Source organism: Ambystoma mexicanum, chromosome 12 (assembly GCF_040938575.1).
Source record: "Ambystoma mexicanum isolate Mex_15411 chromosome 12, UKY_AmexF1_1, whole genome shotgun sequence".
Taxonomy (NCBI): domain Eukaryota; kingdom Metazoa; phylum Chordata; class Amphibia; order Caudata; family Ambystomatidae; genus Ambystoma; species Ambystoma mexicanum.
Window position 1 is genome coordinate 1,143,901,458 of NC_090936.1, and position 25,467 is coordinate 1,143,926,924.

A 25,467-nucleotide genomic window follows, 5' to 3' on the forward strand; every position below is an offset into this window, starting at 1 on the left:
AGTACTGCGAAACTATGGGTTTGGCCCACAATTTATAAAGTGGATTAAGGTGCTATATACTCGACCACATGCGAGGATAAGAGTGAATGGAGCCCTCACGGGCATACTGGAGCTGTTGGGAGGTACCAGACAAGGTTGCCCCCTTTCCCCCTTGCTTTTTGCCTTAGTTATAGAACCACTGGCAGATATTCTCAGATCTCGTTACAGCTCGTTTGGGATATGGCTTGAAGGCAAACTGCAAATTATAACGCTGTATGCGGATGACATTCTTTTATACCTAAAAAACCCAGACAGTACGCTCGGCAAGGTCCTGGCAGAGGTAGGAAAATTCGGCGAATACTCGGGACTACGCCTCAACCCCAACAAATCAGAAATATTCCCGCTCACAGACGCCACACCACAACTCCGGAACCTTCACGGACTTATATGGAGTCCTATACACATAGTTTATCTGGGGGCCCACATAGCCAGAACGGCCCAACTATCCCGAGCATTGAATAACACGACACAAGCGGTCACCTTGTGCGCTAAAATGAAACGATGGAATGTACTCCCAATATCAATGGCAGGACGGTTAGCCTTAATCAAAATGGTGATACTACTGAAACTTTTCTAACTCTTTAGTACAGTTCCGGTGTGGCCCGGCCGCGCTGTGTTCACCAAAATCAATAGCGCCTGTGCAAATTTTGCTTGGGGCGGACACCCCAGACTAAGCTGGAGAGTCCTGACAGACACATATCCAAGGGGAGGACTGATGGCACCGGACATGGAACTTTATTACTTGACGGCACAGGTACAACAAGCGGCAAGATGGGCCACATCCTTTCTTAACCCTACTGACGTTTCCCTGTCGCCACAAGAGAGAGAGGCGATAGGGGCGCTGCAAAGGATGTCCAGACCCACCCCGAAGCAGCACAATACAACCAACCCCTCCAAAGTCACAACCACGGCATGGTCCAGAATCACTGACATATATGGTGCCAGTAAACTATATCATCCAAGTATGCCAATATGGGGAGATCCACACATACCACTCAGTGTTGATAGTGAAATAGCAAGGCACTGGAGCGCTAAAGGTATCACACAGTGGTGCCAGTTATTCTTGGACCAACACTTTATAACTTGGGAGGATATTAAGGATACACTGGGAAACACACACACACACATAAACAGCAATACCATAAGGTTGCAACCATGGCACAACGAATCCACCCAACATTCCCAGAAGAACCAGAAATAAATACGGCATTAGGCTATATATTTACAGGAGGTACCCAAAAGGTCACAGCCTCTATTCTATACAAAACTATAATACAAACACGCCCTGCGGTAACCCACACAGCTAAAGGGAGATGGGAACAAGAAAGGGTTTGCACACTGACTAAAGGGATATCATGCAACTCAAGGTTTAAATTGATACACTATAAAATAGTACACAGGATACATTACACTCCATTGAGGCTTAAGCAGATATATCCCACATCGAATGGCGCTTGTCCAAGATGTAATGCTGGAAATGCTAATATATTTCATATGCTGTGGGATTGCACCAAATTGAGACATTATTGGTCAGAGGTATGCGGGGCTCTAGACAAGATGGCAGACCAGCCGGTGACATGGACACCACGGATTTGCATATTGGGGGCAGAAGGGAAACTGAATCCGACGTGGCGGAAATTATTGAATCTGAGTCTGCTCATAGCCAAAAGGGTCATATTGATGAGATGGAAGAACGTACAACCCCCTACAATAGAGGACTGGAACAGAGATATGGTGTGGATTAATGACACTGAAGAACTGTATATTGACTTGGTCACACCACAAAGTAGACCCAGAAACATATGGTCGCGATACAAGCAATATCTGGCTGACCTCAGTGAATCGGAAAACCTGAACACAGAAAGCTATTGAACTGTATATGTAGTATGTCTGTATAATCAAAGAAAATAGCTAATGTATGTGCATAACCTGTGCGCAAATATAAATAAAGTTGTTAAAAAAAAAAAACTCAACAACAATCCTATTCAGACTCATCTTCCTGGAGAGGTTGTCCTTTTCGTTTCTATTCCTCATTTGCAAGGGGAAGAGGGCAGGTTGGACAAAGGGGACAGAAAATATTCCCTCACGGTGGACAAGGAAGGGGTTCTAGATCAGCCCGAGCAGAAGCAACTGTACCCTCAGCCGCTGCTGCAGCCGCCTCTAAGCCACTTTGAGACCTTGACCCACAAGACCCCATTGGGAGGTAGAATCTCTCAGCATATGAACGAATGGCGGGGCATTACTTCAGATTCTTGGGTACTGGGAACAGTAGCCCAAGGTTACTGCCTTCCTTTTCAAAAAAGGCCTCAAGATCATCCACCAGAACCAACTCTGTCAAAATGTCAGATCCGCTCCTTGTGCAGGAAATGTTAACCCTGCTAGAGAAAGGTGCAATAGAACATGTACTTGTAGCAGAGAGGAACAAGGGTTGGTACTCCCCCCTACTTTCTCATTCCCAAGAAGGACAGAGGAGTGAGACCCATCTTGGACTTAAGAAATTTGAACATATTCCTCAGGAAGGACAAGTTCAAGATGGTAACCCTTTCTCAGATCCTTCAGGCTCTCCAACCCCAAGACTGGTTGGTATCATTTAACCTTCAGGATGCTTACTTTCATGTGTGTTAGGCGATCCTCTGCACACCAGGCCACTACACATCAGAACACTGCTCACATTCCCCCAGCATCCCCTCCCGAGCTTCGAGGCTCATGTGATTCGGTGAACCCACAGAACCGAAAACTCCATACCAGCTTTAGTGTACGGGCTCGATTACAACCCTTTCTGCATTGGCAATTGCCTTGGAGAACATATAGCAGAAGGGGCGGCGTTTCGTCTTCACGTCGGTCATGTGATTCACTGTGGCGTTCCTCACGTGATCTTGGTGGACGTCACATGACCCAGAGAAGTCACATGACCCAGGGACGCTCAGTATAAAGGTCTGAGAGACAGAACGCTCATTGCTTCTCAGCTGGCTTCAGACCCTGTTTGGCGTTACTACTTGCTCCTTGTTATCTTGATCACGGAACTCTACCTCGGACTCCCTCGGACACCCCTTTTGTACCTTTGCTTGGAACTGTTGACCTGTTGCCGGATTTTGGACTTCACCTCGACTTGTCTTTGGATCATCCTGGTTACCTTGCTGAACTTCTACGCCCTTTCCCTTCTTGGGATTCAAGTCAAGCCCTCTCTCCTACAGGTGGCTAACCCGTCATCCACGCTAACCTGCGGTTCTACCATTCCAGGGACCGCCGCATCATCTGAGTCTCGAACCTCTCTACTAGGTTACCTGGGTCACCCTTACACCAGATAGGTAAGACACTTTAGATCCTTTTGTTTATCTGACTGTATTGTGATTGCCTGGTACTTAACCCCGTTCCTTCTTGACAGCAGCATCGGTGTTCCAGAGGCTCCGTGGATCTGGGAAGACATCTCCCACCTGTGGCCTCAAAGGTCGCACAGCGGGTTTCTATTTTAGTTCCCCTGTGCGTCACTTGGGGACAGAGGACTCATCGGTCTACACGACACTCAAGTCAGAACAATGTGCCATTCATCTCAAGCACAGGAAATGCCCGAGGTTCACGGTTGACGGTTCTCACTATCAGTTTTGAGTTCTGCCATTCAAGCCCCGAGGGTTTTCACCAAGCTGATTGCGGTAGTGGCGGCAAGTCTCAGGAAAGGAGGGATTCATGTCTATGCCTACCTGGACAACTGGTTGATCAGGACTCGTTCACCAGAGCAAGCCCAGGAACATCTCAGCATCACCTGCCACTCCCTACACAGACTGGGCTTCACCCTCAATTACAAGAAGTCCCATATTATACCATACCAAAGACTCCAGTTCAACAGAGCGGTCTTGGATACTTCCTCGGGGAAAGCCTCGCCTCCTGAGGGGAGAGTTCCACACATTCCAGAATGCCCAACATCTTCCGGCCTTCAATTTTCTGAGGTTGCTCGGTCTCATGGCATCCTGCATTTGCCTGGTGCCAGAGGCCCGATTGAGAATGAGATCCCTTCAATTGGCTCTCAGAACTCAATGGTCCCAATTTTCAGGGAATTTGTCGGATCAACTGCAAGTTCCGAGCAGAGTTGCTCAAGACCTGATTTGGTGGGCTTGCGAGGACAACATTCTCAAGGGAGAATCTTTTTGGCAACCATGGCCAGAGATAACGGTAGTGACGGACGCCTCACTCAAGGGGTTGGAAGCCCACACCAACAAACTAACAATCAGCAGTCTTTGGTCTCCATTGGAGTCTAAACTACGCATCACCCTTTTGCAGCTTAGGGCAATCAGTCTAGCGCTGAATGCTTTCCTGCCCTCTGTACAGGGAAAGAATGTCCTGATAATGACGGACAACACAGTGGCCATGTACTACCTCAAAAAGAGAGGAGGTGTAGGGTCACTACCACTGTGCAGAGAGGCAATACAGCTCTGGTTCTGGGCAATTCAAGAAGGAATCTCTCTGTCAGCATTTCACCTAGCCGGAGTGCTGAACAGGGTGGCGGACGCTGTAAGCAGGCAGAGCACAGCCTCCCACGAGTGGGAACTAGTTTAGGAAGTGCTTCAAGAGATCTTCACCCTTTGGGGAACCCCTCAAGTGGATTTGTTCGCGACCGAAATTAATTGGAAGTGCAGACAGTATTGCTCAAGGGAGCTCTAGGAGACGCGTTCGTAGGGGACTGGGAATTTCCGCTTCTCTATGCGTTTCCTCCAGTTCCCGTCATTCCTCACGTGATCAGGAGGTTGAGAAAGTTTGGAAAATCCATGATCCTAGTTGCTTCGGATTGGGCTAGGTGGACGTGGTCCATGGACTTTCTGGACTTGTCCATCTGCCCTCCAATAGGTCTTCCACAGAGAGAGGATCTTCTCTCGCAAGAGGAAGGTCGGGTTCTCCATCCAGAGGTCAAGACACTCAGCCTTCACGCATGGTTTCTGAGAGGCTGAGATATAAGGATTGGGACTTCGTGGATGATGTAATGGAGATCTTGCTTTCGGCCAGAAGGCCAGCAACCAAATCCTTGTACTGGTGTCACAGGAATAAGTTCAGTAACTGGTGCAAAGATAAGAATGTGGATCCATTCCAATGTGGCACACCTACAGTGCTTTCTTTCCTGTTTCATTTAGCCAATCTGGGGCTCCGGATTGTAATGATAAAAGGATACCTATCTGCACTTTCCATTTTGAAGCACACCGCTGAAGAGGTCTCTTATTTCAAGATACCATTGATTGTGCAATATATAAAGGGTCTCACAAATGTGTACCCTCCAGTCCCTTTTCATGTGCCTGTTTGGGACTTGCATTTGGTATTACAATTTCTCACATGCATTCCATTCGAACCATTACGTTCATGTCCTCTATGGCTTCTTTCATAAAAAAAATGTCCTTCTAGTGGCTCTAACATCAGCCCGCAGGGTGAGTGAGTTAACAGGCTCTTTCTTGTAAGCCTCCTTACACTGTTTATCATAAGGATAAGTCAAACCATCATTCCTTCCTAACGTAGTCTCTGATTTTCATTTGTCTCAAAAGTTAACACTGCCATCTTTTTATTCCCGACCCCTCATGCAGGAAAAGAGGAAAAAGGCTTCACAGGCTAGACACAAAAAGGGCTCTAAGCTTTTTTATGTTAAGACTTGCTAAATTTCGACAAGATGATCAACTCTTCATTGGGTATACCGGCCACAAATCGGGCCTGGCAGTAACCAAACAGACTATATCCAGATGGATAATTTTAGCCATTCGACAATGTTATAGACTGGCAGGTAAAGAACAACCAGATGGGCTATGGGCCCATTCCACTTGGGCCATGGCAACTTCTGCGGCTCTGCAAAGGGGTGTCCCGGTAAACCATATCTGTGCAGCGGCCACCTGGTCGTCTATGCATACGTTCGTAAAGAATTACTGTTTCGACTCAACCTTGTCTCAAGGAGGTCTTTTTGCAAATCATACAGTCCATGATTAGATTAATTGGTGCTCTCTCCTCCAAATTGTCACTGCTTTGGGAGTCTGTCAAGGATGAGCAATACGTGGGAGGACACAATCCATTCGAAGAACAAGTTACTTACCCTTGGTAACATTCTTTCGACTGGATGTCCCTTCCACCTATTCCACCTATTTTTCATCGGCCCTCCCATCCTATCCCGCCGTACAATTTATGTGCTTTACACTCCGTGTTTGCTGAGAGCTTGCGTTCTTGAGGTACACCTGGTCAATCACTCGATTGATGGGAACGAAAAAACAGAACTGAAGCAAACGGGCACGGCTCAAGCTATTTGTATTGCTGATGACGTCGACACCCTACGGCAGCCCTCGAGGGACATTGATGCCATGGCATCAAGCACAGCGCCCTCTGGTGTGGAATTTTTTTTTCCGAAGCAGCAAAGCTGATGATACGAATATCAAAGATGAGGAATACGTGGGAGGAACATCCAGTCGAAAGAACGTTATCAGGGGTAAGTAACTTGTTCTTTGGTAGAGCTTCTAGTTTCTATTTTTGCCCCTTTTAAGTGAGTAGTCCATGCTGCAGCCGGGCTGGTATCTTGTGCTAAAAGTTTAGAGTCTGTGCCCCTTCTCTGCTGAAACAACTGTTTTGGCTCCCCTGCTGTGTTACCTTTAAGCTTGCCTGCTGGACCTACAAGGCTTTACAAATACCAACGCCATCCTGTTTGGCTGAAAAACAACATGTTTCAGCTGGCAGCAGGGGGTTGAGGAGCAGAGCCAAACTTTGCTTAGTGCTGCCTAATTGTCTAGAAACCACCACACTGAGAGCTTTCGCTGCTCTGCAGTTTCCATTTCGAATTTCCTCTCCATCGACCTAAGAACTATACAGACATCCTTCTTTTTATGAAAAAAACTGAAAGCCCGGCTGAGGGTTGTTGCTTCTAGTTTACTGATCAGCTTACCATTTGGTGAGACTGAGTCAGTGGGCAGTCTGTTTTTCTTTTTATTGTTTTTAACTTTTTCTGACTTGCTTTTCTTTTGTTGGACTGGTTGTGTATGTATTACAATATATGTACCGAGCTCTGATACACTAGTTTTTTTTGCCCCTTAAATAACTGAAAAATAAAATGATTAAGCAATAAGCACCGAGCTGGGGGCGCATTACTGTTTCAGGTAATACCCCGGAGCACATAGTTACAGGCCCTAGCTAAGCAAGGGACTTAAGGCAGGCCATGGGGCATTGCCTGAAGCGTTAATAACCCCAGCAAGGAGTTTATTGTTAGTAGTACTCCCACCCATGAGACTGGGGTGCTAATAACATCTTTTTTCAGTTGCCAAATGCTCTGGCGTTTAATAACATAAAAAAGGCAAACAAATTGGCCATCATAGAACAGGGTACAAAGTCTATTCTCCCTTTCCATGGCGGCCATTTAAAAGAGTAAAACAAGGTAAACAAAGAAGATGGCTGCCATGGAAAGGGAGACGGGACTAGATTTAGTCCCTTCTCCCTTTCCATGGCAGCCACTCTGGGAAGGAACACAGAGGACCGCAACAGTGACCAGGACTTGTCGGGCATGTAAGGAACTGGCGAGGGCCAATCAGATTGTTTGTAACAATCTGATTGTCCCTCAGCGGGTACTAATAAGATACAGTGCACGCAGTACTTCAGCAAAAGCAAAAACCACTTCTCTAAAGATCAACATTCTTTAGATTCAAATATTCCATTATAACGCCTGGTCTTCCATGCATTCATCCAGCGCTACAGATAAGGGGTGTATGAGCCAATTTTACTGTCTAAAACTTGGGAAACACTTCCCAAAAAAATAGGGAGTAAAAATACTCCCAACAAAAAATAGGAAACTGACGCATATGAGCTTGTCTCTCTGCTTTCCCTCTCACATCTCCATGGATATGTTTGGACCAGTAGTGCCACAGGAAGGCACCTCTATTATTACTACCTTATATGAAGCAGTGAAAATATATCTTTTAATGTGTACAAATAACTAGGTTCAAAGAAATATTTATTAAAAATATATTTGTGTTCTAGTTCAAATATCTTTTTACTTGCTTATGAAAAATAGTCCCATTTGGAATGAGGCTCCCTAAAGAATCCTTTTATTCCCAACTTTAAAAAATAGGGAGTGAAATACTCCAACCTCAAAATCTCATCTGGACCACTGGCTACAGCTATAAAGCCCTACAGTGTGGCACTTGATGCCAAGAATGGAGCCAGGGTTTACATAATAGTACTCCAGTATATCTCTACTTGAGGAATTCCCAAGTGGCCCATCCTCAACACTGTTGCTGTAGTGGTTACCAATGCACTCCCTCTACTTCCCAAAATGCTTTGAGATCCGGTGTTTGTGCTCGGCTGTTATGGACTGAAGTAAAACATGTTGGACCATTCAGCAACTCCACAGGGGTTGAGGTGTAGAGGAATAGTGCAGTGTTTGGAACATACTGTCTAAGGTAGTAATCCTGACTGAAGCTGTGTATATTATAAAGGATGGGCACTTAGCATGTATGTCTTGTTTGATGTATCATTTTGGCAGGAGAACATTTTTGATGTAACATTTTGGCAAGGGAACATTTTCAAAGAGTTGTGTTGCCTGCACTATAGTTATCCATTGTAGTGAGTGATTTACAATGATTTCATTAACAATTGTTCTCAAGGTCTTTCAATGTTATTTTTTCAAATTGTTTTTTAAAAATGCATTTATATTTCTACGTCACAGGAAACATTGCAAGCTACAATCAATTTCGTTTGCCACTTTATGAGATGAACTCTGCTGATGAAGGTATCAGTATTTACTTGCTTTTTCATGTTTTACATTGTATTCTTGTTCTGATGACGTCTGCCACAAATTATTTGAAGGACGTCACTCATTTCTTTCGGGTGAGTGGAAGCTTAACATTGTGTGCAGTATTATTCATAGGTGTTCTGTCATATTAGATAAACAATGAACAACGGATTAACTTCTATTTTAGTGCTGTGTTATTTGTAGAAAATGTAATAACTTATAATTCATGTAATGCACTGTCTGGTTTGGCCAAAAGAATAAAACACTTTTCTGTGTGATGCTTGCCTGCTCCCCATTTCCAGAAGGATGACATGTTTGGGTATCCAGTGAAAATCTCATCATGTAAAAGGTCGCCAGGGTGGCAATAGTTACTCCAATTTGAACCCTGACTAAAATCAAGCACTTTCCCCAAATATTCTAGGACTGGAGTTTAGAATAGTAAAATACACCAGTCGTAGGAGTCAGAGAAAAGAAAATTGCCTCTGTGGTGACATTTTGTAGGCAAAGGTTTCACGTAGAACCACTGCATGCATTGGATATCTTAAGATGTAACTTCAGGACAAAGCCCCACCCAGTTTGAAAGGAGTTAATCCTTTCTATACCTCCTCTATGCCCAGTTGCCTTTACGGTAGAGAAACAACTTAATCAGTTGCAGCTTGATGCTGTTTATGGGCATACTTCCCACTCTTATTTTATTTGAGGTTTTTTTTCTTTTATAAGTATAACATGGTGCGAAATTTGCACTCCCCACTAGCCATTGGCTAGTGTTAATTGGTTCTTGGCAAGTATGAAATGGTGCTCTATGCATGTATAGAATTGGGGTGGTGAGTGATTTTCTATGGCTGGCTAGTAGCTTGCAACTTGAAATGTTGACCCTTGGGTGTAATATGCTGCTTTTCCTCTGCTTCAAAGTGTTCTGTGGCTGGTTGGGGAGGGGATCCTTGACAGACCAGAGCTTTCCTGTTAATTAAATGCCAGTTAGAAGATGTGGTTGGACAACCCTGTCTTTCCTTTCCATACATTATTGGTATTCCCTTCATTCCCTTAACTCACAAAGGATGGGGAAAGAAAAAGGGGGCAAAGAGAGAAAGGCGGATTAGAAGTGGCACCTTAGCTACGGAGAGGAAAATATAGCAGCGAGCTGAGGACAGACAGAGGGAGACCGATGACAGATGTGATGAGAAACTAGCATCAAAATAAGACCTGTAGCAACAAGACAGGGATACAGTGGCACATTTGAGGAAAGCCTGGAGATGCAAAGATCACATGACAGCTGGGACAAACAGGAAGAAGAGGGGGGAAGAAGCAAAGCATGGCACATGTAAAGAGAGACACAGTAAGTTAAGATATGAAATGCAATAACAAAAAGGCAGAGGCTAGATTGGAGTAAGGCCCAGGGATATAAATAAAAGAGAGCTAGGAGAAGAAAGAGCGTGATGGAGGAACGAGGGTTTAAGTGCACACGCGAGAGGAGAAAACAGAACTTGGAGAAAGTGACAACTAGGAGCATTGGATAAGTTTAACTGAATATAGAAAAAGACTGTTGCAAGATCACAGGTGAGAAGAAAGAGCACATTGTGACCAAGACCCCAGAGTGATTCTGGGGACCATGATGGGGTGCCTATGGGGGCCGGTTGCTACCCCGATCGAGTGGCTGTTGGGCATGCAGTTGGTATGGGAAGGATCCCCTTATAACCCTTCCCTAGTAGTCACTGTCACTGTACAGGGGACAGTCACTGTGACAAACTCCTCAATAAAAAATCTCCTTCCCGTCCTGTCATTAGGAGCCAGGGAGGGTCAAAGCTTTCAATAGCCGACTCATTGTGAAACAGAATTTTTCTGACACCACTCAGAGGAATGTGGACCGGCATTGGAGAATTTCAGTGGTGGCATAATTGAGGCTCCTGCTGAGGCCACGTAGCTAAATTCAGAAATTGAAATTTCATCTGTTGCTGCTCCTAAGGGCTAGCAGAGTTCAGACTAAGAAAATGGGAAATGTTATGATAACAGCCTGGAGATCTTGCAGCTGACATACGATTAATGACAGAGTGTGTGACTCCATGCTGGGAAACCACAACACACTTTAAAGGCAAACAAACTGGGATGCCTAAATATCAAAGGATGCCATGTTCATTTTACGGCAACTGCAGCGCATCTAGCAACTGCAGGGAAGCTCTTTTTACCCACTTAAATTATATACGGGTTACCAATAGACCACCTGATTCGCTTACAGGGATTAACCTTAAAGCAGAGACGACCTGGGATGCCTATAGTCAACATGAGCATAGTTTGAAATCCAAGATGGCAGATCTCCTTTTTATAGGTGTGATCATGCCCTCTAGTAGTCCAGTGAGAAGACTTGGGCTGCATAATGTCAACCAATTAGTATCCTCCCCTCAGCTGCTAACAAAGCTGCAGCCACATCCAGGATGTCCAGCCCAGAGGGGAGGGGCTTATATATATATATTGAAAAGTGAAAATGTGTTTGTTTGTAACGGGATTTGTGGCAAAGTGTTGTTCCTTATACAATTTCATTAATCTACACCAAATTTTGCATAGTTGCCTGTTAGAACTCTCCAGACATTACTGGCTACATGACATTTGCACACACCACCCTGTTTCCCGGATTTCAGCACACGTCAACATTTTTTGTGGGTTTGTGGCTTGGCTAAGAGTTTTTCCTTATATAATTCCACACCGTTTCACCAATCTGTACCACATTTTGCATAGTTACCTGTTAGGACGCTCCGAACATTACTAGCTTCATGATATTTAGACACCCCGCCCCTTTCCATGGATTTCAGCACCTTCACGCATGAGACGTTTGCCTGAAATTTGCGAAACATCAATGTGGTCGTAAAAAGGACCAGTCCTCAACCCTAAAATTAATGGTTTCTGTCACAAGGTGAGGCTACAGGTGGGGAGAGTGCACAGTAGGTCCCAGTATACAGCAGCACACCAACTCTCGCCTTCCCACAATGTTATTTGATGGTTTCTGTCACAAGGTGAGGCTACAGGTGGGGAGAGTTCACAGTAGGTCCCAGTATACAGAAGCACACCAACTCTCACCTCCCCACAATGCCTGCTCTTGCGTATGTCAGCTAGCCACACATGCCCATTCTCAGTGCAATTTAACTTCAGAGTGCAAAACACATCAAGCGATAAGCGAATCTGAACAGCGACTTACAGGATCATTGATTTTCAATAATTGATGAGTGTTGTCATGTCTGTCCACAGAACCCGTTCAGAGTACTGCTAATTTTTGCTAGTGCCCTATAAAAGCCAGGGAATCATTCCCATATTGTGGACTGTTACAGGTGACTGGGAGGACTTGAGAGCAGTATACAGAGTGGTAGAAGGAGGTTGAAGGTGGTGGAGAGAAGGAACAGGAGAATGCAGTAACTGGAGAGGAGGAGGGGGAGTGGCTGGAGGTAGTTCAGAGGAGGTGGGAACAACTAAAAAAGGAAGTGGCACAATCAGGTAAAGGTTGTCGTTTGATGAAGGTTTGATGAAGGTGGTAACAACTTGAGAGGAGGAGGTAGCAGTATCCAGGAAGAGGGAGGATGCAGTAATATTAGGAGAAGGAACTGGCTAAAGTGGGAAAGGTTAGGAAAAAGAGAGCAAGAAGGTCTGGTGGGTCAATCCGGCCCTAAGCAGAACCAGGAGGATGGTGAAGGTATGAGAACCAGGGAAGGAGGTCAGAGGTGGAGTAATTCAGAAAGTAGGAAGACCTGAGGAACAGGGCAGAGGGTTCAGACGAATAGATCAGGGCATAGGTGAGGCCGAAAGGTCCGCCTGTCCACACCTTCAATCCCTGCAACGCTCCATGTATATCTACAGCAAGCAGAGGCAACATACAAGAGAATCAAACCAACCCAAGACATTGAACTTTGTGTTGAGAACCTACCTGGAATGGGGGACTGGACTATCAGCTTTTAGATACCCCTAGGGTATGAAATCCTGAAAAGACTACAACTAGATAGGACCCGGGCACCACCACACCACTGGACTGAGAGAAGTTCAGCTCACGTTGAGAGACTTTGGTTTTGTTATCTTTTTGGTAGCATTTTATCTAATAAATCATTCACTACCATATCTTTTGGGCCCGGTCTTCCTACCTTTTTGACAATATAAATGAAAAAACATTACTCGGATAAAAATAAAAGCCACACCAGTACGGTAATGCCAAAACCTAGGTGTAATTAGTCTACTGCTCACGTATGTATATTCTCGTGTTTTCCTATACTTAAAGGATAGTTCCGGGACTTTTTTTTTATTGTCCCTACGGGTCGGCCATGTGTTTGTAAGCATAAATCGGTAGATCGTAGGAAACTTTCCTATGGACCTTACCCGACTTTTCGCCCATTATCGCACTCGAAATCAGCCTCCATTTTGTGATAATCCTATCATTCCGCCGCATCGACCTGGCTCACCTGCCTTTGCGGCACTAAATCAAATCCCCCGCCCCTGAAACAGACTTTATCAAAACATTCATATTCCCCGCCTCTATCCGTGACGTGACTGAGCTGCGTAGGCAAACGCGCCCAGGCGTCTTCTACGCGACTCCACACAGACCCCGGAAATCAACACAGATCAGCTCACAATACAGCGCACCACAATTCGGAATATGAAACTGTACTTTGAAATCAAACCGCAAGATTGTAAATGTGGTAAAGTACATTTATTTGACATCAAATGTTTAGAGAATATTCAGCGATTTGCATTTTTATTTGCTCATGTTCCAAAAAGTTCGTATTGAGGAACGCGATGGTCCTTTGCTGTACACAGGGTCTTAGAGCATCTCACAATACAGCACCACAATTCGGAATGTGAAACCGTGGTTTAAAAGCAAACGGCAAGATTGTACATTTGGCAAAGTACGTTTATTGGACATCAAATGTTTAGAGAATATTCAGCGATTTGCATTTTTCTTTGCTCTCGATCCAAATTAGTTCGTCTTGAGGGAAGCGATGTTCGTGTGCAGTACACAGGGTGTTGGTTTACGATAAAAATAAGCTCTTCTGTCGCACTGATAATCGCATGGCTGTTCCAACAACGAGGCACTAGGCCACCACAACGGTAGGTATGTTGCATCTAACCGTTAGTACCGCGTAAGGGCATACTTGTACTTGGCGATCGTCCCATAAAATGGTCAGGGTGGTAACGTTGTTCACGCGGAGAAGCAACTGGCGGCTGTAGAAGCCGTCCGCCGGTGTCTGGTACTCGTGACACAGACAGTAGTGAATGATGTACCTAAAAACATAAAAAATGAAATTAGTCTCACCATCAGATCCTTATTAAAATTATTCATTTCATAGCGAGGACAGCGCTACTGGGTGTACACAAGTGTTTAAAGGCGTGGCGAGGCATGGAGGGGGGGGGGAGTGGAGTACAAGGTAAGTAGCATAAAATAATAAATAAATAGGGCCAGCTGGTGGCAAGTGCAAGGTAAGTGCAGAACAAGTGCTGGGAAGGGGGGGCTGTAGGATACTGAGACAGTCCCCCAGTGCAGGGGTTGACAGGGAGGCAGTGCAGGTGGAGAGTGGAAGGGCCCAGGACCGAGGTCGCAGACAGTGGACCAGTTGTAGCAGGGGAGAGGGAGAGAGAAAGCAGAAGCAAAGAGGAAGGTTTTGAGGTGCTTCAGTAAAAGCAGATGTTTCTCCTCCAGATAGTGCGCAGTAGAAAACACTATGCCACATAGAACGAACAAGTACAACTGAACCCGTCTTTAAAGCCACTGTATAGTAATGAAATCGCGGTATAAACTCATCAAAAGTTACTTACATTATATTTGCATTTTCCATTGTGTCTCTGTGTAGGGCAGACCCGAAACACCACTCCTTCTTTGCCGACGTTACTTCTTCTAATGAACGTGGCTCATCGTTTCGTTTCTGAAATTTTATTCATTATCTTTTCTTAGTCTTTCAGGATGGTCCCGGCCTGTCAAGGTCAAATCACAATAGAACCTTACATTGGGTCGTGGGCCGTTCCGCCACCCGAGCAAAACATCAAAGCAGCTGACCTTCACTTTGAGCGAGCACACATTTCTAGTTAGCTCCAGTTAGTGTAAGGGCATCTTGTCTGCGTGCCTTTTTATTTATTGTCCCTATGGGTCGGCCATGTGTTTGTAATACGGAAACATTCTATAATGTTTGTAAAAATGATTTATATTACTGTTTGGTTTAATTGCAATGGGCCTGCAACATGAGGAGACTCGAGAGAACAGACAATCGAATTACAATCATTTAAACCGTGATGTGTATTTCTCAATGAGCTCTGCTTTAGGTGGATGGAACAGAGGCAATGTTGGGTGGCAATGCAGTTGTCCCCTGCATAGGTTCGTTCACCACTCCATGTATGTGCCTATCGAGGACATCTACGATAAGTCTCTCAATAAACTCATATTGCATATCCTCAAACACTGGTTTGATCACCCATTGTTTACTTCTTTTAGTGAAGGCCTTATTGTAGCGAAGCGTCCCTAAAGTTCCGGTCGTCCTACTTTGTTGACGGCCAACATTATGGTTATGTGCCAAGACCGCTAGAAGAGTCCGATTTATCATGCCTTCCATGCCAAAATGCAATCTTTTGGGCCTGTACTTTAGGCACATATTGTGGAACACCTCCAAATCTCCTGTGTGGCAGAATTCCGTGAGTCCCCTCAAATCTCTTGTTATAGTTTTATCAAATACAATCTTTTCAATGGCCTTGTGAGTGGGTGATGAAGGAATCAACCACTTCTTCTTCCGTGCCTCCTCTGTGGACAAATGGCCATGTTCACATTTGTGGAAATGCTCATTTGTCGACCATCGATGTACGTTGCTACAGTGCAACATTACTGACCGCCATTTTTCCAGTAGAATTTCCAACGACCCTTCACATGTTTTTGAGCTCCACCAAAGATGGTTGCTGATTGACTTGGACCACTGTGAAATACCTTGCATATCTTTTTTTTTTCCTGCAGCCGACAATTTTTTATTGATTGATTTTGCAAGATGCCAAACGTCAAATTGGTGATTTATATTTTTGTACTGTTCTCTCATTGTCTTGGCAATTGAAACGTGTCTGTCCGTGGCTATCAGGTCGATCACCATTCCCCGCGATTGTAGTTCTTGCAATGATGCTACAAAGCCAACTTTCTCCATGGCCACTGAGGATGTACTTTGTGACACCTGCACGACCACCGAACTCACAATTTTCTTACTTTCCATGTCCTGAAAGTGGTAGGTGCAGTACTTGGCTGAAAATCCTGGACTGTCGCATTGTCCATCACCGGCTAGCCTGAAGCGTTTGCCCGCGAATGTACTTTCCATTGACATTTTTTCCATTCTCCAAGCTTCGCTGATGGCTGGAAATAGATAATCGGTTTGGTATTTGTAGAACTGACTTTTCGCAATGAAATGGATTCCCACAAACTGAAAGAAATACTGTAACTTTTTAAAACTTGAACCACTAAAAAGTGCGGCCGCTGCACAAAGTAGATTGCCTGCTGGCAGTTGCCCCAGCATGGGTTGTGCAGACCATGCGAACGGATGATATTGTGTACAGGTGGCATGTATTTTAAGGTTAGTGCCTCGAATTGCACGAGTCACATTAATCAATGGCTCCCCACATACTTCCCCACCAACCCAATGCCCACATTTCATCATCATAATAATATCCATCAAACAGCTATCGAATACAATGAATTTGGCCTCTTTCCTTATACTGTCACTCTGCATCCCAGCTGGTTCGGCCTGTAACGTTGAGGACATGTCACTCGCATGAAAGGTACAATCTCTGATATCGTCTTCCGCTATGCTGAGTGATATTGATGGTGTTTCATTGTCGTCCACTTCATTCTCTTCCATTGCAACATCTGTTCCTTGTCCGGAGATGGGAGAAAAAAACAATGTCTTCAACTTTCGCGTGCTCTTATTTTTTGCGGGTGTGGATTCTGTGAATTGATCTACGACTGCATCCAAACTACCAGGAGGACATTCACTATCAATGGCTGGTGGTGGTATAGCTCCGTTGTCAATCACTTCATATTCTTCCCATTGGCACGATGCATCTCCAGTCTCAAGTCCCTGCCAAAAGGTTTGACAAGCAACATCTCTCGTTCGCTTCACTGTCTGTGTAGATCTAGTTCTTACACCCACTCGCAACTAGAGGACAGATTAGAAAAGGGATGTTCAGTTTAAACACAACTTACAGTATTGAACTATTGACAGTGAAAGACAACATAATATAGTGAACAGGACACTAACCTTCTTTTGCTTTCTTTTCTTTGAAACTTTCTTTCCTCGAACTTCAACATCTGGACGCTGTTGCTCCGACTCGTGTGTGCATGTCTCCACTTCCTCTCGCGCTGCAACGACTATACTTTCATGATAAGCACATCCATCACTCACTGAGGCTCCATCGACTCGCTGAAACATAGAACTTTCATTAGTATGTATAATAATATTGAAAACACAAAATGTACTTGGGGACCAATACCCATACGTACATCTCAATAGCAAAACACGAATGAACGCATTGTGTAGAACATTCAAACGACAATAGTTCACGCATTGTTGATCTAGTTAGATTGAACTGTCAAGATCCATACCTCGGGCTCCGCATAGACTTCCATTGATGATATTATTGAAGATGAGGCTTCAGCAACTCCCTGAAACACAGTAATTGCATTAGTATGGTTTTGTATTTTGTTTAAAAGAACATAAACTTTCTGCAGGCGTCAACGGCTCATCTAAATAGACCTGCACAAATGATCAGTTGTCTAAAATAAATAATGGATATCTAAATATGATTCGATTTGCTCCATCGTTGGAAGTGTCACCACCCAGAGATCTGCATCAACTACTAGGGGTGATGTTCTTGTTGAAGAAGCTCCGTCAGCTCCCTGAAACATAGTACTTGCGTTAATAAAGAAGGAAGTATAGCGGATGTAATCACGTCATTTGATCTCGCATGATTGATCTGTCAGTATCCATACCTCGAAATGCATAAGAACATCAAGGGACGCTGTAACTGCGGTGCACACTTCTGCAAGCTGTTGCGCCGACCCGTAACTGCATGCTCCCCCTTCCTCTTGGACTAATGCTCCATCGACTCCCTGAAACATAGGACTTTCATTAGTAATGAACACAATATTGAAAAAAGAAGACACATAGGAGGGCGACGACAGAAGGACATACCAATGGCTAAAAACGAAAGAAACATTGTGTGTAACAATCACGCTACAAGAATGCAAGATCTGATGATCTCCATCGATGGAACTGTCCGGAAACGTACCTCGAGCATCTGAGTGACATCTACGGTTGTCGTCAATGCGTTGGACTCCTCAGCATCTCCCTGAAAGACAGTACTTGCATTATTTTGGATAACAATAATTATAACTGAAAACAAAGACTAGAGGACGAGTACTGTGGTGTACCATTAGGTAAAATAATTACACGATCAATTAAAACTATTGATTTACATGCCTAAAACAAGTCAGTGTCAGAATAGCTAAGTAAGATTACCCGATAGGCGCTTGAAGTGGCTGATGACTGCAATAACGACACGGATGGAGAATCTTCAGCCTTCATATTGAGTGGATACATAAATGGGGAAATTATTGTTAGCTAATGCTACACACTACCGCAATGCCGAGAGATAAATACGTAAACTTGACTCACCAGTGGAGGGATGTGGACGAATAGAGTGGGAATAGCGGGTGAGAGCAATTTTCGCCTCGCTCGCGGTGTTTTCGTCCTTATTAGCAATGATGTGGAGTACATGTCTGGGCTAAAGTGCCTGCTGCAGATGCGGTATCGATCACCCCTCTTGTCCGCAAAGACTTCTAGGACTCTACTTTCTATCTCAGAGGCTGGATATCCGCAATATCGGACCCATTCTCTTATCTGATCTATTGTCTTAGGGAAAACATGCATTATAGTACCTTCAGATTTGTTATGGGTCTTCGAAGGGCAACCGCCAATGGAACAGGCAGGCATTATGGAAAGTTCTGAAAAGTAAAGATCAACAATTCTCTATGAATACCAATGTGTTAAAACATTAAATGACACATAAAAGGTTCAATGCAAGGTCCGTTTTGGTTCTTGGAACTATACACGTTATTCACATGCGGATAAGTATTTCAATAACTTTCAAAAAATAGAAAAAGTAATTTGACTAAACTCAGAACATGTGACTAGTTCCTTGCATGTACTGTCGTGAACGAAAAGAAAACATGGATGCAATTTGATGACTACTAGCAAATAGATATAAATTAAAAAATTGGACGCAAAATGATTATGGTACATGGACTTACCTTGACGAACAAACAGTTAGATGCAGGGATCAGAGTAGTTTCTTGTCGTAGAACAGGGAGCAGTTCACAGGTTGCAAACTGACGAGTTTGCTCAAAGTGGTCACGGAAGTTCACAGAGACGAAGAGCAGATAACCAGCACCTTCACGGGTTGACTAGCAAAGCGCAAAGAAGTTCTCATTAGAAATATGAAGTGGGTTATAAAGAATTCGAAACAGGGGTGTGTTTGTGAATGAATGACGTGTATATGTCGTGGCATTATGCGGTCTGCAGGGGGCCGTCCAGCGTGAGGGGGGATGCTTGGCAGGAGACACGGGGTCTGTAGGTAGACATGGGAACAACAACCCATGCTCTATAGACCACTTTGAAGTGTACATGGTCTTTGGCACCTCTTGGCCTTTATCGCTCCCTGACAGCTCCACTTGCCAGCACAAGTACCCCGGTGCGAACTGCCTTTGATAGGGCGGGGGGTGGATCGGGGCGGTGGTCGTGCAGACAAGACACAGGAAGACTCGTGAATGGAGACACACTTATGTGGATTGCAGGGGGCCGTCCAGCGTGAGGGGGGATGCTTGGCAGGAGACACGGGGTCTGTAGGTAGACATGGGAACAACAACCCATGCTCTATAGACCACTTTGAAGTGTACATGGTCTTTGGCACCTCTTGGCCTTTATCGCTCCCTGACAGCTCCACTTGCCAGCACAAGTACCCCGGTGCGAACTGCCTTTGATAGGGCGGGGGGTGGATCGGGGCGGTGGTCGTGCAGACAAGACCAGTTTGCCGCAGGGCCTCACCAAGGAGAGGCCATCTAACTGAATGTAAGAGGATGGCTGCAGGATCTACTACATGGAATGCAGGGGGGTGAGTTTATAAATACCTCACCCTCCCAGGAGAATATACACTAGATTCATTTAAAAAATCAAAACAACCATTGTTAAAATATATGTTGGGCTTTATTTTAGATTTTAATTAAACATAAATAATAAACATTACACATTGTAAAGTTGAGGTTGCAGCACATCGAGGGAAAATCCGCGGTATTGTCCACTGTCACTGGGGAAATGTTGTCTAATGGCAAGTACCGCACAGGCAGGTATTACTCTCCGAACGCGGTGTCCGAGCCTCCCGTGAAGCCACCAAGTGAAGCAACGATAGGCCACCAGCCTGTACCACCTGTGAAAAAAAAAGATGCAAACTGTATTAAACTGACCAAACTTTCTTATCAATGTCGATTCAGGTAACACATGTCATTTTTCTTAGAAAAAAATTATATCTAGAAAATGCACTATATGGAACAAATTTACATGCGTTCGAATGATATGTAAATGTAATTTTATATGTGGGAGACGACCATGAAATAGTGGTGGCATCACTGACATCACAAACAGAGTATACTTACTCGTTACTCGGATTACGCGGACGAACAGTGCCGCGAAGTTCGTGCATAAGCACCATCATCATCCTCAACACGGTCCGTGAGAGGCAGGCTTCCCTGAACTCTGGCAGCTCGGTGATGCATTGCGGACTTTGCTCGCCTTCCTGCAGACTTTGCTCGCTTTCCGAAATGTAGGCCAAGCACCCGGAATTTTCACGGCAGCAGCAGTTCTCCTCCTCAGTTGGCATTAGCTCGCACCGATTGCACGTGCACCAGGTGGAGACGCCGTCCATGCGACATGGTCCAGGCTCTTCATCCGTTGACTGGTCCTCCCAACTGCCGTCCGAATCCCCATCGTTTTCGCGTGCTTGACTTTCCAGTAGTTCTTCCTCGGTGTACTCGGGCTCGTACATATACGGCATTATTGTGGCCATTGTGCGGTAAAGATAGTAAAATAATTTACAGAGATGGTACAGGTGTTCACACGGGCTACAAGCGGCGAAGGTAGCTGACCAGAGCACTGAAACGAGTCACAGAATACTCAAAGTAACACAGAGAGAGGAATGGAATCGAAAATCTGCTGCTGTGTGTTGTGAAACGGTCTGTTTATACTTATTGGGGAAAGAGGCGTCCTGCCATTTCCATGGCAACACGTCAATAGCTGAGGCGCAGCGATTGTTGACACGAGACGTGCTTGAAATGGGCAGTACGCGTCTGCTGATGTCAGGCTCAGGGGCGGGGGATTTGATTTAGTGCCGCAAAGGCAGGTGAGCCAGGTCGATGCGGCGGAATGATAGGATTATCACAAAATGGAGGCTGATTTCGAGTGCGATAATGGGCGAAAAGTCGGGTAAGGTCCATAGGAAAGTTTCCTACGATCTACCGATTTATGCTTACAAACACATGGCCGACCCGTAGGGACAATAAAAAAAAAGTCCCGGAACTATCCTTTAAATACTCACGAGATATGTACATTGATGTACAATTGGGTTAGGTAAAAGTAAGAAACACACAATTGTACTACCATGTACTATATGAGAAATGCATTATTTCCTCTTTGACACTTCTGCATCTACCTCTCTCCATCCCTGAAGCTCCTTCATGCACTCCGGCATCTCTCTTAACACACTATCCTGTGCCTCCCAGACACAGTTCTGTGTGGTGCCTGGTTATTTGAGTGCATTGATAACTACTGCTTCTGAAGTTCACAGCATTAGCAAATCAGATGTCACAGCACAGAAGGCAAAGGCACAGTCGAGACCTGCAGAAGTAATACAAGAATGTTAGTCTAAGACCAAACCTGACAAATTCAAGTAACTGTAGGTTAGTGAATCAGTAGAAATATGTAAAGCGCAGGTGACAGAAATGAGAACAGGTTTGGTATCAATATTGTACTTGTATAAAAATTCAAAACAGAGTACTAACCATTGGTACAAAAAGTAATTTCTGTGTGTTTCAGAGGGGTGAGTAGAGCAGGACAGATAACCATTCAGTGTAATAGGAAGCAAGGAGGAGAGGAAACAGAATGTATAAACGCATCATCATGAGATCTCTCCTGTTCTGTACCCACTGGCGTTGCCCCAGTCCTACCTTTTTGAAACTCTCTCCTAGCCTGCTTCCTCTTACTCCAAGGCTGTTAGTATTAAGTAACAGCACATACGTGCTGTTACGCATGATATGATATGGCATTTATAACACGCCTGTACACAAGTGTCTCAAGATGCGAATGTGCTGGAAATGCCTAGACCATGTCATGGTACTGCTGATGTAAATCACATGCCTCGGTTGCACACCTTGTACAGGGACATCTGTGACAAAAAATAGACACAGGTAGAAATAAAGTATCTCACAATTGCAAGTGGCAATTTGTTAATTTACATGGCAAACTGAGTACTATCTAAGACAGTGATTTAGGTAAAATATATTGTAAATTGCCAATTTTTAAACACATTTCATCAGAAACTGCAGTAACTCATCCTTTGGGCCAAAAACACAATTTACACTGGCATGTTGTATCAGCGCTTTGGGCATTGCCGTATTGCTGTGTAGGCCAGCCTGAGCCTGGCCTTCCTACTCCCTTAGAACTTTGCTCCTCCCCCTTACCATTCTGTACTTCCCCGATGAATCCTCCATTGTGCAATCCTGATCATACTGTACCATATAAAACTTATATTCGAAGGGATTGTGTCCTCCGACGTATTCCTTATCTTAGATATCTCTTTCCAGCTTTGCTGGCCTCGGAAATTTTTTCTCTAGAGGGCGCTGCGCGTCGACGTCCGCCGAGTCGATGTCCCTCGACAGCCGCCGTATCGACGTCGACGTCATCCTGCCTATAAAGGCCGCGCGCAGCGTCCGTTGCTCAGTTCCGTTTTTCCGCGCTTACTCAGTGCCTCGGAATATCGTTGCTCAGTTTCGTAGAGAATTTATCCTATTTCCTCGAGATATTCGATCCATACTCGATGGCTTCCTCGTCGGAACCGACGACCCCTCGGTCCGGCTTCAAAAAATGCCGAGACTGTGGGAAAAAGATGTGGCTGACTGACCCTCACAGAGTTTGTCTGTGGTGTTTGGTAGCTGAACACCATTGTTCGGAGTGCGAGGACTGTATGTCCATGACAGCTAAGGCCCTGAAGGAGCGTAGGGGGAAGCTGGAAAAAGGTAAGACTTCAAAAGCTTCTTCTTCCTTGACGAAGTCAAGACATTCGTCTCCTCGTCACCATTTGCGCTCCAGGTCTCGGAGTGGGTCCCATCACTCCTTGAGATCGAAGCACTCAGAGAGGAGACGTCGAAGATTCCCTTCTCCGTCCTCCTCTTCCTCTGTTTCTCCTAAGAGAATCCCTTGCCCCACGAAACATAGTTCCCGGGCTGAATGGGAGGAATTCCGCAAAAATATGATGAGCGTCTTCGAGAAAGCGGCCTCGACCCCCTCGAAGACTGCCGAGAGCGATGCTCTGGTCGAAAGACCCAAAGGTCAAAAACACAGCGAGTCGCAGTACCCGGCGAAGGAAGCTTCTCGAGCGCGTCACGAACCCTCGAGTAAAGCTATGACCTAGAAACCTTCTTTGAAGGTTCCGTCGACGCCGTCGACGAAGGTTCCGTCGAAGCCGAGGTCGGTGTCTTCGACGCCGTTGTCGAAGGGACCTTCGACACACGGGTCTGTCGACTCGACGCCATCTTCGACACCGGCGTCGACGCCAAGGAAAGTCACGGTTGCGGCGCACCCAGTGGCTATCCCCAGGTCCTCGATGACGATGGCGTCGAGATTGTCGACTTCCTCGAGCAGAATCCCAATTCTATCGAGGACCTCGAGGCCTCCGCCTTTGTTTTCGACGCCACGCTCGAAGCCTTCGACGACATCAACGTTTTCGAGGCCGATTACAAGAAGTTTGGCACCCTCTGCCTTGGAGATGGGTTTCAAACCCTTTGTGAGTTCAGACCAATTGAGAACTATGTCCTCAATTATGGAAGAGGGAGAACTATCTGACCAAGAAGAGACATTTGAGTTGCAGGGACCTGCAACCCCAGTTCAAGAGGAGTTATCCCCAGAAGAACGCAGGTTAAAGGATCTCCATGATTCCTTACATGAGGCAAGTGGGTTAGACACTTCCCCTGAGGTGGAGTTCGCTAGGCCAGACCCGGGGGAGCATGCTGAAACCCCCTATAAAGCCTTAATGGCAAGGATCACAGAATTTATGGGGTGGTCAACACCTTCACAGGCTTTCCAACAAGATGACCTCACGGATATTCTTGATAAAGGTCCACAGGAGGATCCTGTAGTGCCTTTTCATAAAGCTATTCAAAGGAAAATCATGACGAACTGGGAAACCCCAGATGTCGTCCCGGCAGTAAATAAAAAACTGTCTACTAAATACAGGGTATCTTCTGCAGACCCGGAGTTTTTGTGAAAACACCCATCCCCAGAAAGTCTGGTGGTACAGGCAGCATCTTCTACTGACCTCAAGACTGCTTACCCTACCGTCCCACAGGACAGGGACGATAAGAAATATGATGCCATGGCAAAGAAAGTTTTTTCGGCATGTAGCATGGCGTTAAAATCTATTAATGCTTCTTGCACCCTTGCTAGATTCAGCCATACACTTTGGGAGTGTGCTTCTACAGCGGCTGACTGCATCCCGGAGGGAGAAGAAAGGGAGGCGTTCCTAAATATCATACAGGACGGTAAAGACGCTATGTGCGAATCCCTCCAGACGGGCATGGATTCGGCTGACAGTATCAGCAGAGCAATGGCGGCAAGTACAACAACCAGGAGATTCGCTTGGTTGAGAAAGTCTGGTTTTGCCCCAGATGTGCAAGCCAGGCTCTTGAACATGCCATTCGATGGCTCTTCTTTGTTTGGGGAAAAAGGCGGATGACAGTTTATAAAAACTGCAAACATCAAAGGCAGCAGCAAAATCCCTAGGCGCTGCAATCCGTCAGACACCTTTTCGTCCCACAGGAACCTCTGCGAGAGGCAAGTCCTTTCGCTTCTACTCCGCATTCGGAAGAGGTAGAGGACGACCGGCTCAAAGGGACAAAGAAGAACTACCCGAGGTGGACTGGGTAGATATTCAAAAGCCGCAGCAACAGCAGGTGCCTCTTTACCATCGGCATCTGCATCAGACGCCCCAAAACCACTCTGAGGACTTCCCTCACAAGACACCTGTAGGAGGCAGGTTAACTCAACATCTGGCGGAATGGCAGGCTATCACGTCAGATGCTTGGGCATTGGAGACAGTTGCACAAGGTTACTGCCTGCCTCTCCTACGCATACCTCAGAGTCATCCACCGGGGATCAGCTCTCAAAAAGCTCCAGATCCGCTCCTCTTGCAGGAAATTTTAGACCTGCTAGAGAAAGGTGCCATAGAACCAGTACCTGTAGCGGAGAGGAACAAGGGCTGGTACTCCCCTTAGTTTCTCATTACAAAGAAAGATGGAGGACTGAGACCCATCTTGGACTTGCGAGAATTGAACAAATTCCTCAGGAAAGACAAATTCAAGATGGTAACTCTTTCTCAGATCC

The 25,467-nt window shown here is 45.4% G+C and overlaps 1 protein-coding gene across 4 annotated transcripts in view; it reads left to right on the plus strand.

The window, feature by feature from the left end:
- The window catches only part of MDM1 (Mdm1 nuclear protein), a 390,136-nt gene that overhangs the window by 335,496 nt on the left and 29,173 nt on the right, over nucleotides 1-25,467 (plus strand). For all 4 annotated transcript variants that reach the window (XM_069629725.1, XM_069629726.1, XM_069629727.1 and 1 more), the window contains one exon: nucleotides 8,708-8,770. In XM_069629725.1, the coding sequence (XP_069485826.1) occupies nucleotides 8,708-8,770 (63 nt within the window). The remainder of the gene's footprint in view (nucleotides 1-8,707; nucleotides 8,771-25,467) is intronic.